The 12141-nt window shown below is 36.7% G+C and overlaps 1 protein-coding gene and 1 long non-coding RNA gene across 16 annotated transcripts in view; one reads left to right on the top strand and one right to left on the bottom strand.

Moving 5' to 3' along the window:
• Nucleotides 1-486: 486 nt before the first annotated feature.
• Gm46100 (predicted gene, 46100) lies at nucleotides 487-4340 on the bottom strand. The gene is made up of 2 exons (NR_165471.1): nucleotides 4270-4340; nucleotides 487-683 (listed from the first exon to the last, which is right to left on the bottom strand). It is a non-coding gene; the product is annotated as a predicted gene, 46100 (long non-coding RNA).
• A 69-nt stretch (nucleotides 4341-4409) lies between these two features.
• Gria4 (glutamate receptor, ionotropic, AMPA4 (alpha 4)) overlaps nucleotides 4410-12141 on the top strand; it is a 378342-nt gene continuing 370610 nt past the window's right edge. For 11 of the 15 annotated variants that reach the window (XR_379085.2, XR_001778798.2, XR_001778797.2 and 8 more), the window contains exons 1-3: nucleotides 4501-4799; nucleotides 5281-5457; nucleotides 6676-6834. Coding sequence is in view for 9 of the 15 variants with exons in the window: in XM_006509841.3 (XP_006509904.1) it covers nucleotides 5370-5457; nucleotides 6676-6834 (247 nt within the window). In the remaining 6 variants the exon portion in view is untranslated. Of the gene's footprint in view, nucleotides 4800-5280; nucleotides 5458-6675; nucleotides 6835-12141 lie in introns of all 15 variants that reach the window. The other 4 variants (NM_019691.5, NM_001113180.2, NM_001113181.1 and 1 more) reach the window with 2 other exon arrangements.

Raw genomic sequence — 12141 nt, 5'->3', positions numbered from 1 at the left:
ATTATAAGCATATTATATTCATATGATGTAATAGATATATAGATGCAATAGATATATAGATCATTTGCCACATACATAAACAAATACTGTGAGCAAATCAATGACAGCATGTGAGTGTGTGTTTGTATATGTATGTGTGTATATATGTATACATAATATAATTTTCTAATAAGATTAAACAGGATTTCTAGGAAAACAAATAAATAATTATATTACCAGGGCAGATAACATATATGATAACCCTCTGGTATCTTGTAGTGACATTAATATGATTGTTTTTATTTTTAACTTATAAAATGAAATAGAGACATAACATCAATTCCTAGTGTCTAAAACTAGTGATCATTCCATTGTATATAGAGACACTTTTCTATCTTTGGATATTTGTGTGGGTATACCACTATACTGATAGATGTACCATATCATAATATAATATTTTCTTATTTTATATTCTTGTTTCTATGACAAAAGATTCAACAAAAACAATTTAAGGGAGAAATGATTTATTTGAATTACAGTTCAAGGTACAGTCATTGGGCATACAAGTCAAAGCAACAGATTCTTGAAGCATCTGGTCACGGTGCATCTACAAATCCAGAAACAGAGGGAGATAAAGGCTTACATGTTGCTGCTCACTCTCATTTCTCCATTTGTACATCTAACATCTTGCCCAAGGAAGAGTCCTGCCAAGAATTAAGATGCGTTGTTCCACATCGATTAATATAACCAAGATAAATTCCCACAAGCATACCCAATCTCCCAGGTGACTAGATCTTGTCAAACTAACAATTAACACTGACTGTCACCAATACTCTCAACAATCAATGGGCTTATAGATTGTTCTGTGTTTTGTTGAGACCAAAAGTGCCTCAGATATTTCTAATTTGTGTAGTATATCTTTAGATATAAAAGCTTTAAAGGCAGTGTTTAGGGTTAAAGAGTTATGTTTTACTCAAACACTAGATTCTCACCTAGAGTATCAAAATTTCTAATTTATTTTCTATGCCCCCAGCCTCATTATGTAACTTTACCACATGTACATAAAGTTTTTTAGTCTAAAGAAAAAGTATCGTCTTTATTAGCTCGTTTGTGCCTTCTCCATACATCCCCATCTAGTAGATGCAGACAAAAGGGCTGAGAAAGTTTACATCCACTTGGTTTGTTGCTTTCTGGCTTCACTTTCAGCACTTCTCATTAAGTAAGTTGAATTTTCAGTGTTCAAAAAGGCTTATGTTCATTCATGTTCAACATGTGACTAATCCCTACTTGACTGTCTTTGCAAATCAATAGAAAACCAAATTCTCTTGCTCTGTGAAGTCTAAACCATCTTCAAGTCTTAAATTGCTCACTTTTCACTTTGGGGCTCTCTCAAAGCCTTGGCCACATTTTTTTCAGGCATACTTTAATGACAACCATTGCCTACTTTATGTCAAAACTGTAGGGAAAATTTAAAGATATTGTTAGAACAAAAAATCCAGTAACAAAACAATGCTAAAATTGTCAGGAACCTGGAAGTCTCATATCTGAAGTCCAGCAAGTATTACTACTGCACAACCCTGAAGCCCTTGTGGCAGGCCACACTACTTTTTCTAAATAACATGGATTCTTCATTTATTTTCAACTTCCAGATACCTTGTTGTATCATAAACTTATTGGTCCCATAGGTTTTAACAAAGACATTACAGTTTCTTACAGCAAACACCTGATAATCAATATAATTCCTAGAAAGGACTCATAACCATTGCAGGTCCTCTAATAACAGTGGAGAAGGTGTTGGTGCTGTTCCCCATTGTGCCACAATACTCAGATGCCCTAGTTAAAACTAGTATGTATGTATATGTATATGTATGTGCATGTGTATGTGTATATGTATATACACATATACACACACACATATATATATATATTTATATATGTACATCATATGTATATATACATATGATATACTTATATAAGAAGAAGAGTTTAGAGTAGTCAAATAAAGTGGGTGGGCTAATTAGTTAGAAAATGAAAATAAAAAGCATTATTATGTGTGAAGAATGCAGATACAGTCTACATTCTTACCATTCTATGTAACAGCTCTATAAGACAAATAACGCAAGCCTGTCCTACATCCACTCGGTGGATACATAATTCGGTGCTGCTGCTAGAACTCGTGAAAAGTGGATAATCACCTTTGCCCATCAGCAAGGATCAAAACTTACTCAAGTAGAAGTTAAACTGTTTAGTATGTTTGAAATTTTAATTTAATTTAAATGCAATATAAATTTTGTGTAGCTTATTTTATTATCTTTTATAACAGAAGCGCAATGCTATTATTTGCAGCCTTAGTTTTCACAAAACAGAAAAGATAAAAAAGAAAACATTTCAAATCCCTGTTTTTGTGCAAAAGTAATGCCTCATAAACCAAAATGACAATGCATGATTTGTGTAATCCAATTACTTAGAATTTGTACAATAACAATCTGTGCTGAGATGTAACAGGGATGTTGATGTAACATTCTTTGAAGAGATGGGATTTTAAAAGCAAACTAAGGATTGAGGAAGCAGAAGAACATTCTGGATTTTTAGCGAAGGGTTTAAAATACATTCTCCAAACTACAAAATAGGTCACTCGTCACATGTAATAAAAAGACATGAATGATATTTCTAGTTGCTTGAGGAATCTCCACTGTGTTTACTGCAATGATCACACTGGATCTTATCCCACCAACAAGCTTTCTTTTTTGATTACATGCATGTGAATTCAAAATCATCAAAGCAAATTTAAAATGTTTTCAAAACAAAACAAAAATGAGAAATACTGATGTGATGAATATATAAATTAGTTATTTGGTACCCCAGCTAATATTAATAAATCATAATATCACTAGGAACCCAACAAATATATATGCCTGGATATAATCCATTTTTTTTTTTTATTAAATGAAACAAGAAGGGGGAAGGCAACCTGAAGAGATAAAGGTAACACGTATTTCAAGAAGGATTTTACCAGGTAAATTCTTGCTGCAATTTGATATACGTCATCAGCTTCCCCTTTACACATTTTATCAGACACACTCAGGCACTTGCTTTATTCTTTTAAAAATGTGATAAGAGGTGCTATTCCATTTTCACTAACTTCTTTTTGTTTGTTTATGAGAGTGTAATTGAATTACTACAATTCTCCCTTTCATTGCCTCCCTCCAAATCCTCCCATACTCTAAACCCCTCCCTACTCATCTTAAAATCTATGGCCTCTTTTTCAATTGTTCATGTGATAATATATATCACATGAATATATATATATATATTCATATATATATATATTCATTCTAAATATAAACTTGCTAAGTCCATGAAATATTACTTGTATGTGAGTGAACTGTTTGCCCAAGGACTACCAATTGGTTTGTTATTCTGTGGAAGACAATCTCCCCCACTCCCAGTTCTCCTCAGTTGTCTATAGTTTTTGAGTAGGGTTGAGTTCTCCTAGGCTTCCCTCCTGGACTTTAAACTATATCATTGAAGACCTAGGTTACTGTCATTTCTCCTTAGGACATATTATTTTGTATTGGGATATTAGAAAGCTATCTTCCATATTGTCTACAGGTACTGCAATCACCTCCTTTGGAGGTGTCCCAGCCTCTTCCCATAAAACGACAGCGAGTGAAATGACAGCTTTAAAGGTGACTCTGTGAACAAAGTGACAATATTCCTAAAATCCTAGCTTAATTCCTTTCTACTTTCTTATACAAACTCAAACTAACTTGCTGACTTCATCTGCAAAAGCCATGCCTTCTTGGAGGTGACTGTAAGTAGAATGAGTTTTCCAAACCCCAAGCAAAGGAGATGTGTATGGAGAACACATACACAACAACACACACAATACACTCACCACGACACACACACACACACACACACACACACACACACACAAAATGCAGGAAAGCATCCTTTTGGGTAAATCACTGAATAGAAATGAACTGCAGCCTTTAAGTAGTTTTCTTAATTTATACTTCTCAATGTTAATTCCTAATTCTGCCTAGTGCCCTTTAAAGAACATACTAGAGGTCTCTGAGTGTGTCTTGCTAACCACCACCACCCCTCTGGTCTCCTCTTCCTCCCTTGCCCACCCCCTCACACACACCTCCCTTTTCTATCCTGTAAACTTCTCTGACTTTCACTACCCTTACCTCCTACCTCCTCCAATTCTTCCCTTCTAGACCCCAGCCTCATCACCTCGGGGCTGCCTTGTCCCCCTCCTCGCTCCTCTCCTTCTCTGAGTACCTTTACCGCATCCATCCGCATCAAGGGCTTTGCAGATTCCCCTGGTTGTTTGCTGGTGAGAAATCTTTGCTGCAGTTGCAGCAAGGAAGTCTCCCCTCGCGTGCGCGCGCTCGCTCGCTCGCGCGGGCGCGCAACCCAATAGCAGAAGCGGACTAGGCTGGGCAAGGCTGAGAGGAAAGGGCTGGGAGCCGGGAGGCAGCTTGTCCTCCCGCGAGCCTGCAAGGATGCTGCAGGGGACTGAGACCATGGGGAGGTGCTAACTTCCTCTCCAACCCCCCAGCCCGGGATCCGGGCTGGCATACCCGGCCCCCCGGGGTAGTTTCCTGCCAAGCTCAACCAAGAATCCAAAGGCGACTTGGAGGGCATAAAAAGAAAAACACTGGTTCTGAAGAGGGGCCCCCACCTCCAGAGCCGGTTCCTCGGCAAACGCGCGGAAGGTAGGAGGAAGGGGATCAGATACTGGAGACTGTACGCCAAAACCCCAGCCTGAAGACTCGCTCCAGAGCCTCCCTGAAGACCTGGGCGATCTGGTGAGTACAGGCTGGGGGAAAGGGAATGGGAGGCGAGGAGCAAGGGGCAAGGGGTGAGGGGCCGTGGTGGGAGTGCGCGCTCCGGTACCGAGGCACTGGAGGCGCTCAGGGATGCTGTAGCCCGGGCGGGGGTCGGCTGTGAGCTGCAGAGCGCGTGTGGCGCCCGCAACCGTGTGGATGTGAGCAAGGGAGCGCAAGGGAGCCACAGACAGAGCGCATGTCTCATCTCTGTGAGCAGAGCAGCAGCTAGACTGGCCACCACCATCTTCTGCATGAACATTATCAGCAGGACAGAAAACCTCCCCCAGGGCTATGGAGACTGCGGGAAACATCTGGCAGCTGGGGATGGATTGTTGAGGGAAAGCTGTCATAACCTAAAAGCACCCAAACCTTTTCTTCTCTCTCTCTCTCTCTCTCTCTCTCTCTCTCTCTCTCTCTCTCTCTCTCTCTCTCTCTCTCTCTCTCTCTCTTTGAATTTTAGCGCCATCATCTTCAATGCCTCTCTGAAAATCATTTAGCAAGAGTGAGAGAAAGAGAGGAGAGCGCGCACCAGGGAGAGGAGCAAAGAAGATGAGGATTATTTGCAGGCAGATTGTCTTGTTGTTTTCTGGATTTTGGGGACTCGCCATGGGAGCCTTTCCGAGCAGCGTTCAAATAGGTAAGAAGAACTGGGGAAGAGGTGCATGTAGCTGATGTGAGGTAAATGAGTTGCAGATAAGGAATTCTATGGAGGAGCTTTCCCTTTTCAAACAGACCTTCTGGGTGCAAGTTCAGGCTAGCACACCCAACCCTGATTCAAGTTCCTTCTTGCTCTACAGTAGGTTAAAGTAGGAATGAAAGAAGTTGAGGAAGGAGAAAACAATAAACAAACAAACAATCAAACCTTCATGGACTTTGATTGCATTTTATACTCGTTTTCTTTTAATCTCGTTTTCGTAGAACAAGAGGAAATGCCGAGTTTTATTTTGTGTTCGTTTTTGTTTGTTTGTTTGTTTTTTTTAACCCACTTTTTGCTATTCTGCAAGCTGCAGCATTCTCGCTGTTACAGAAGGAGATGGGGGGAAAGGCATTTTTTGCCCTCACTTCTTTCCTTGTTGCCTTGCCAGTTGGCAGATTCAAATGTTAGACCCTTTTCGAGGAACCTTCGTTGGTTTTATTTTGCTTTTGACTTAAGCTTCTGTTCTGTATCTCCCCACCCTCGTTTCTCGCGACCCTCCCTTCCTCCACCATGATTGCCATTCTCCTCTCCTGTCTGTTGATGGGACTCGGCTATTGAATTTCTTCCAGCCCAGCCCAGCCCAACCTCAAACACTGCATCATTTGTGTGTGTGTGTGTGTGTGTGTGTGTGTGTGTGTGTGTGTGTGTGTGTGTGTGTGTACTGTGCACAAAACCGAACTAATTGGACCGGGTACACAAAATCGGGGGCCAAGCTAAGTTCTCTTCCCTTCTAAACCTTCTAAACCTGCTCTCGTGTGCGCCTTCATGTACCTTCGTTCAGGTCCTGTATTGTAATGGAAATCTCTTCTCTATCCATCTGCATATTCCCTGCTAGAGAAAGATGTCCTGAACTGGACTGGCTGATACAATGATGTGATGGGAGAATCCTAAAGAGGGCAAGGGAAAGAAAGCAAGATACACAAAATTGTCTCAGAGGTCATTGTGATCACGACAGATTGAAGCAAGAAAAAGCTGAAATGCCTTAAAGACTAAAACATTAAGCATGCATTGCAGGGACAAAAGGCAGCCCCTATGATATGGCAAAGAGCTCCTTAATTGTGTGTGCTTGCGGTTGGAGATATGTTTGACAGTCATGGAACTAGGTGTAACATTTAAAACAGGAATCATTGAGTGAGTATTTCCTGCTGTCTTTCATAGGTGGTCTCTTTATCCGAAACACAGACCAGGAATACACTGCTTTTCGGCTAGCTATCTTTCTTCATAACACCAGCCCCAATGCATCTGAAGCCCCTTTCAATTTGGTACCTCATGTGGACAACATTGAGACTGCCAACAGTTTTGCTGTGACAAATGCATGTAAGTATAATATAAGTTGCGGCTAAATTAGAACTAAAATGAGCTAGTGGGATTTCTTTGTTAAGAATTTTCTGGAAAAAATCCAGATTCTAACAGTGATGTTAGAATAAAAAAATCATAGTTTAAAAGGTTTAGTCTCCTTCCTTTCTTTGCTTCCTTCCACCCTTCCTTGCCTCCTCCCTTTCTCCTGTATCCTTTTTTCCCTTTCTGCCTTTTAATTTTCCTGCATGGATCACATAAACTGAATTCTCTTGTAATGTTTAGTATTGTTCCTGTCTTCCGAATACTAGTGAAAACTGTACTCAGTTTAGTGTTTTATTTCATCCTTTTGGGTTCTTCTTGATTTTTACTGAAGTAAGTGCCTGCCTTCCTTTTAAAGAAGACACATGCTCTTCCCAGTAGTAAAAGCCATGAGAGGATGCAAGAGAACAAGTGATGTGGAAAATGCATTTAAGTCAGTCAGTAGATACTACATAAGATCCAGTGATGTCATTGGAGGCTGCTCTGCCCTTATGTTGGAGGTTGTAAATGTCTCTTGCTGTTTTAATGGATATCTTTTCATGGAACTCCATGAATCCCTACCCTATTGCCCATCATTTTAGTCTCTGATCTACTTGGATTCTAAAACCAATCCAGCTGAATCTCCCACATAATGAAACTAAATGGGTGACCCCATAGAATGCCACCTGGAATATGTACCCTGTCAAGATGCTATGGAACTTGATGTGGCTAAAAAAGCTAACTAATCGCATTAATATAAACCACTAAGATGTAAGCCATCACTGACTCTGCTCTGCTTTGGGTTCTTGAAGTGGGGGATGTTTCAGATGCTTCCTCACTTTGCTGTGCATATCTACTTGGTTTAAACATGTCTCTGGATTGTCTAAAAACATATAGAAGTGGTTCTACATAAAATAGTATGTGCTTTGTTTCTCTTGCACCAAGTTTGAAAATCTTTTAATTAAAAATTGTCAGGTCAAAAAAATAAACTGAAAAAAGAAAGAAGTACAACAGAAAATAGATTTAAGTGAAAAAAGTTATCTATTTTATGAACTGCAGTGTTTGTGCACATATTTACTTGACATTAGATCATTTACTGGATAAGAGAATGAGTCTTTATTTGGCAGCTCTGTTTAATACTACATTTTAGAACTCAATTTTCTGAAGCTGTGGAAGCTTTGGACAATTTTGTAAAATGTTCTAGCTTTGTTTTGTTTTGTTTTGTTTTGTTTTATTGTTAAAACTCTTATACTTACTATAAGTTCCACTTGGTAATTACTGCCTGTTTGTTTTACTTGGTGATAAAACTAATATTAAAGAAAAGGGGAGGTTATTTTAAATAAAAACGCGTGCAAATTATAGCTAGGTTTGTGGATAGTTATCTATAAATTTTATGAGTTACTTTCAGCATATGCTAAGTACTAAATGAGATATCAACATTTCACACAATTCTACTTGAAGAATTCTCTTTAAGGGGTGTTATTTATTTATTTATTTATTCATTTATTCAATGTATTCTTATTTTATATTTACCTCATGACTCTCCTAAGATTTTCTCAAAACCTTACCAGCTTGGAAACTAATTTATTGTCCAGATATATTTGGGATAGATTGTCCGCCATTAATTACATTTGCATAGTATCATTTAATTTTGAATGAGTTTCCAAAATGCTGTAGTACACTGTGATTTGTTTTCACAAATTAATATCTCACGAGCCAGAATGGCTGCATAATGACATTCAGCTTTGAAAACTCTAAAGTGCTAACTCTCTCCAGACTGTCAGTTATCCTCACAGCATTATTTTAACTAGAAGTATTTTAGTTATGTAACAAAATATGCATGAATGAAATGATAGTGCCAAAGCAATGGTAAACTGAGAATGTGGCAGCTGGCTACATGATAATAAAACTTTAAAAGTATAAGCTATAGAGGATGTTGCTCCCACAAGTAAAGACTGAGGGGACTAAAACAAGTAACTTTAAATATATCCAAGTTTCACACAGTGTTGGCAATTTAATGTTTTTCACATTCATATACAATTGATTCTCTGTAGATGTTTAAAAGCAAATAGTAAATAAGCAAAAATGATTTCTAGTGAAAAAAAGAATATTTTTTTCTTGATAAATGACTATAGCAAATGCCCTTTAGATAAATCCTAACTGCATTTGGTTGCAGGCAGTAGAGAATGTGAATCAGGTGGTTGGTGTTTATTGAATAGAGTGTTCCAAAGCACATACACATATGATTCCATAGTAATTAAGGTAAACCCTAAGCTGCAACTATATATCAACCTAATCTGTCAAATTTTGCCTTTTATTACCAAATGGTAAAAATAGACCTTGAAGTTTAGTAATTTAGAAAATTAACATGAGTTGTGTTTTTTTTTTTTCCTTTGTAATGGCAGAGACTGATTTTTAAACTTGTTATTTGGAATGAATACAAATAATATTTCTTACACTCTATTATTTTAATTGTGATATACTGATACTGAATCTTTATCAGCTTGGGTTTCTTCTTTGTATGACTAAGGAACATTAGTCAGGGTACATTTAATTTCTTTTATGGTAACTATTCTCACACAAAAACAGACTTAAGAATAAAATGCATTGGTTGCATGTTAAAAAGATATAATCTAATGCTGGTTATCAGGACCAAAATTAAGTTTGTCTTTTAAAAAGGCTGTTTAGCTCTCAACTACTAAATGTATAGAGTACACCAGCTTGTAAAACTGGACATGATTAACTCAAATGGAGTAATTTGGTGGGTATAAGTATCATATTGCTGGAGGAAGCAGTAATTTTATTGTTAGCCATAATTTATCTTCAGCAGTATTTAAATTAAATTTTTGCTTTCCATTCTTAAGTATTTATATTGATAGAGAGTAAAAGTATTTATATTGATAGATAGTCAAATTCCACTGAATATTATAAAGGAAATTAGATTTACAGATAATAAAATTATAACCAATTTCAATAACAGAAGTGTAATAAGTAGCACTTTGACTCAAACATTTAGTGTCATTGGATATGTACACTATTCCACTATTGTGATCCATAAGAGCATGCAAGATGATGAAAGCAGATATTCCAGACTTATGCAATCAATATTCTCTGTGTTTCTTAATTACAATCTTTTAATAAATGTATTTTGTATAAGTATCAATATAGCTCTATCTGTAAAAAAATTGATAATGTTGATAATGTTCTTACAAAACATTTGATACAACTCACAACAGCCTAACTTTGCAGATATATTTTCACTACTTAAAAAATATTAGTTTGGAGAATAGATTTGTTAAATTTTACCAAAACTAGTAAACAAACTACTAAACTTTGTCTATCACCAAGATTTTTAAAATACAGAAATATTTGAGACGTTGTATTATGAATTTAAATTATCTATAGAAACAACATCCCGTGATCAATCAGCCTCGGTGGCATTATCTACCTACATTCTGTGCGTGGACTGATGCTTTAAGTTAAGAATAGACATTGGGAATCATATGATAAACCTGATACATAGCCAAGACACCAAAGAAAGTTAAAGAGTTCTAGACTGATTCTATCTTTGACAGTCTGTGGAGAGGACTACCTGATTGTTGGTACTTTTGTTTACCTAGTTTCTAATGGTGTCTTATTTTTTCCTATTTCTCTGCCTAGACAGTCTGCTCAATTGTTTACCAGATGCTGATAGAGAAGTTACAAACATTGAATAACTGTATATTACACTATAATAACTATGAAGAAAATAGTTTGGTTTTGAAATAGGATAACACTCTTGTAGCACATATTAACCTATAATTCATGATCCTACTGTCTCAGCCCTCCTAAGTGCTGACATTAGAAGTGTATGCCACCATGCCTGATACCATTCATATCTTTTTTCCTTTTTCTTTCATTTTCTCTCCTTTTTTTTTTTTTTTTTTTTTTTGGCAGGGTTTCTCTGTGTGGTCCTGCCTGTCCTGCAACTCGTTCTGTTGATCAGGCTGGCCTCGAACTCACAGAAACCAATCTGCTTATGTCTATTCTTTTATCAAAGGTAAATCAAACTTTTTTGTTGGACAATTTACTTGCAAAATTGAAATATTCAAGGGCAATAGTAGACATAACAGGCTACATAAAATATAGTTTATTTAAATTTACAGAGAATATGAAATTACATATAACATGCTTCATATAAGTTCCCTCTTGTACATTAGAAAAAACACATTGAGGTTAAGGGTACCCTCCTATCAAATCTGCAGTCAGATTCAACAATGCTTAAATATTGTTGCATGTTCTTCACTTTTGGAATATCAGGTCTTATAAAAGATAAGAGACTGCGTTAGGCTGCAAATATAATCCTAAGCAGGCTGTAGATAATTTTTTATCCTTCAAAAGAAAGATATAAAATATACAATATAATTAAGTGTGTTTGTATTTGGTTTTAGAAAAATTAGTTACCAAGCTGTGATTTGTTAGGCTGTTATGGTTTGAATTGACAAAAACAGCCTACATTGACTAGAAGTAATTTTTTTCTTGTGATTTTCTATATCCCCTATCTTCCATTCTAAGACTAATGACAGAATTATGAGTCTCATGGCTTTAGTTCTCTGCTTTGCAAATGAAATGACATTTTATAATTTATAAAAGTTATAATTAATGTGTTTCAGGGTGGTTACATGAATATTTGTGAAACTTTCACAAACTGTAGAAAATTCTTTACTTATCCCCAAATTGGTTTTTTCTCAAGGTCTGTTTATTTGGGGAAGATGAAAAGAATGTTCACTTCCTTCCAATGAGAAATAATTTGTCCATCAACCATCTATCATTTGCCTATCTATCAATAAGTCATTTCTCGATATGTTATATACAGAGGAATTCCACTATCTTTCTGGATTTTAAAGGCAGATTCTAAATGAAGTGCTGTTGCTTTATGTTCTGAGATCATGCTCTAGCTTTGGACTGCTTTCACGTAGCATGATTTAATTTGCCCCAAATCAGTGCTACATTAAGCAGTCGGAGGAACCAGACCTTACTTACACTTTAGCTTTATGTCTTCTGGCTCAAAGTAGCTTCTTTGCTTGTCAGAGACTTTGTAGGTGTTTTTACCATGTCTTCTATGTATCACTCCAAAAATTTGCCACGTTATGACAAATAAAACGTCTGGATTGAGATTGCTCAAATTGGACAGAAGAAAAAATTTCCATTCATCCTTTCCCTAATTGTAATATTTTGAAGAAAATAGAGCAAGGCAGTTCTGGGCAATTTGTTCATTAATCAAATGGCAGTGAATGCTGAAGTAAAGGATAAAATCATATTAGATTA

The sequence above is a fragment of the Mus musculus genome, chromosome 9 (genome assembly GCF_000001635.26).
Source record: "Mus musculus strain C57BL/6J chromosome 9, GRCm38.p6 C57BL/6J".
NCBI lineage: Eukaryota > Metazoa > Chordata > Mammalia > Rodentia > Muridae > Mus > Mus musculus.
Note: the sequence above shows the minus strand (reverse complement) of the source record. Positions and strands in the feature narration are given on the sequence as shown.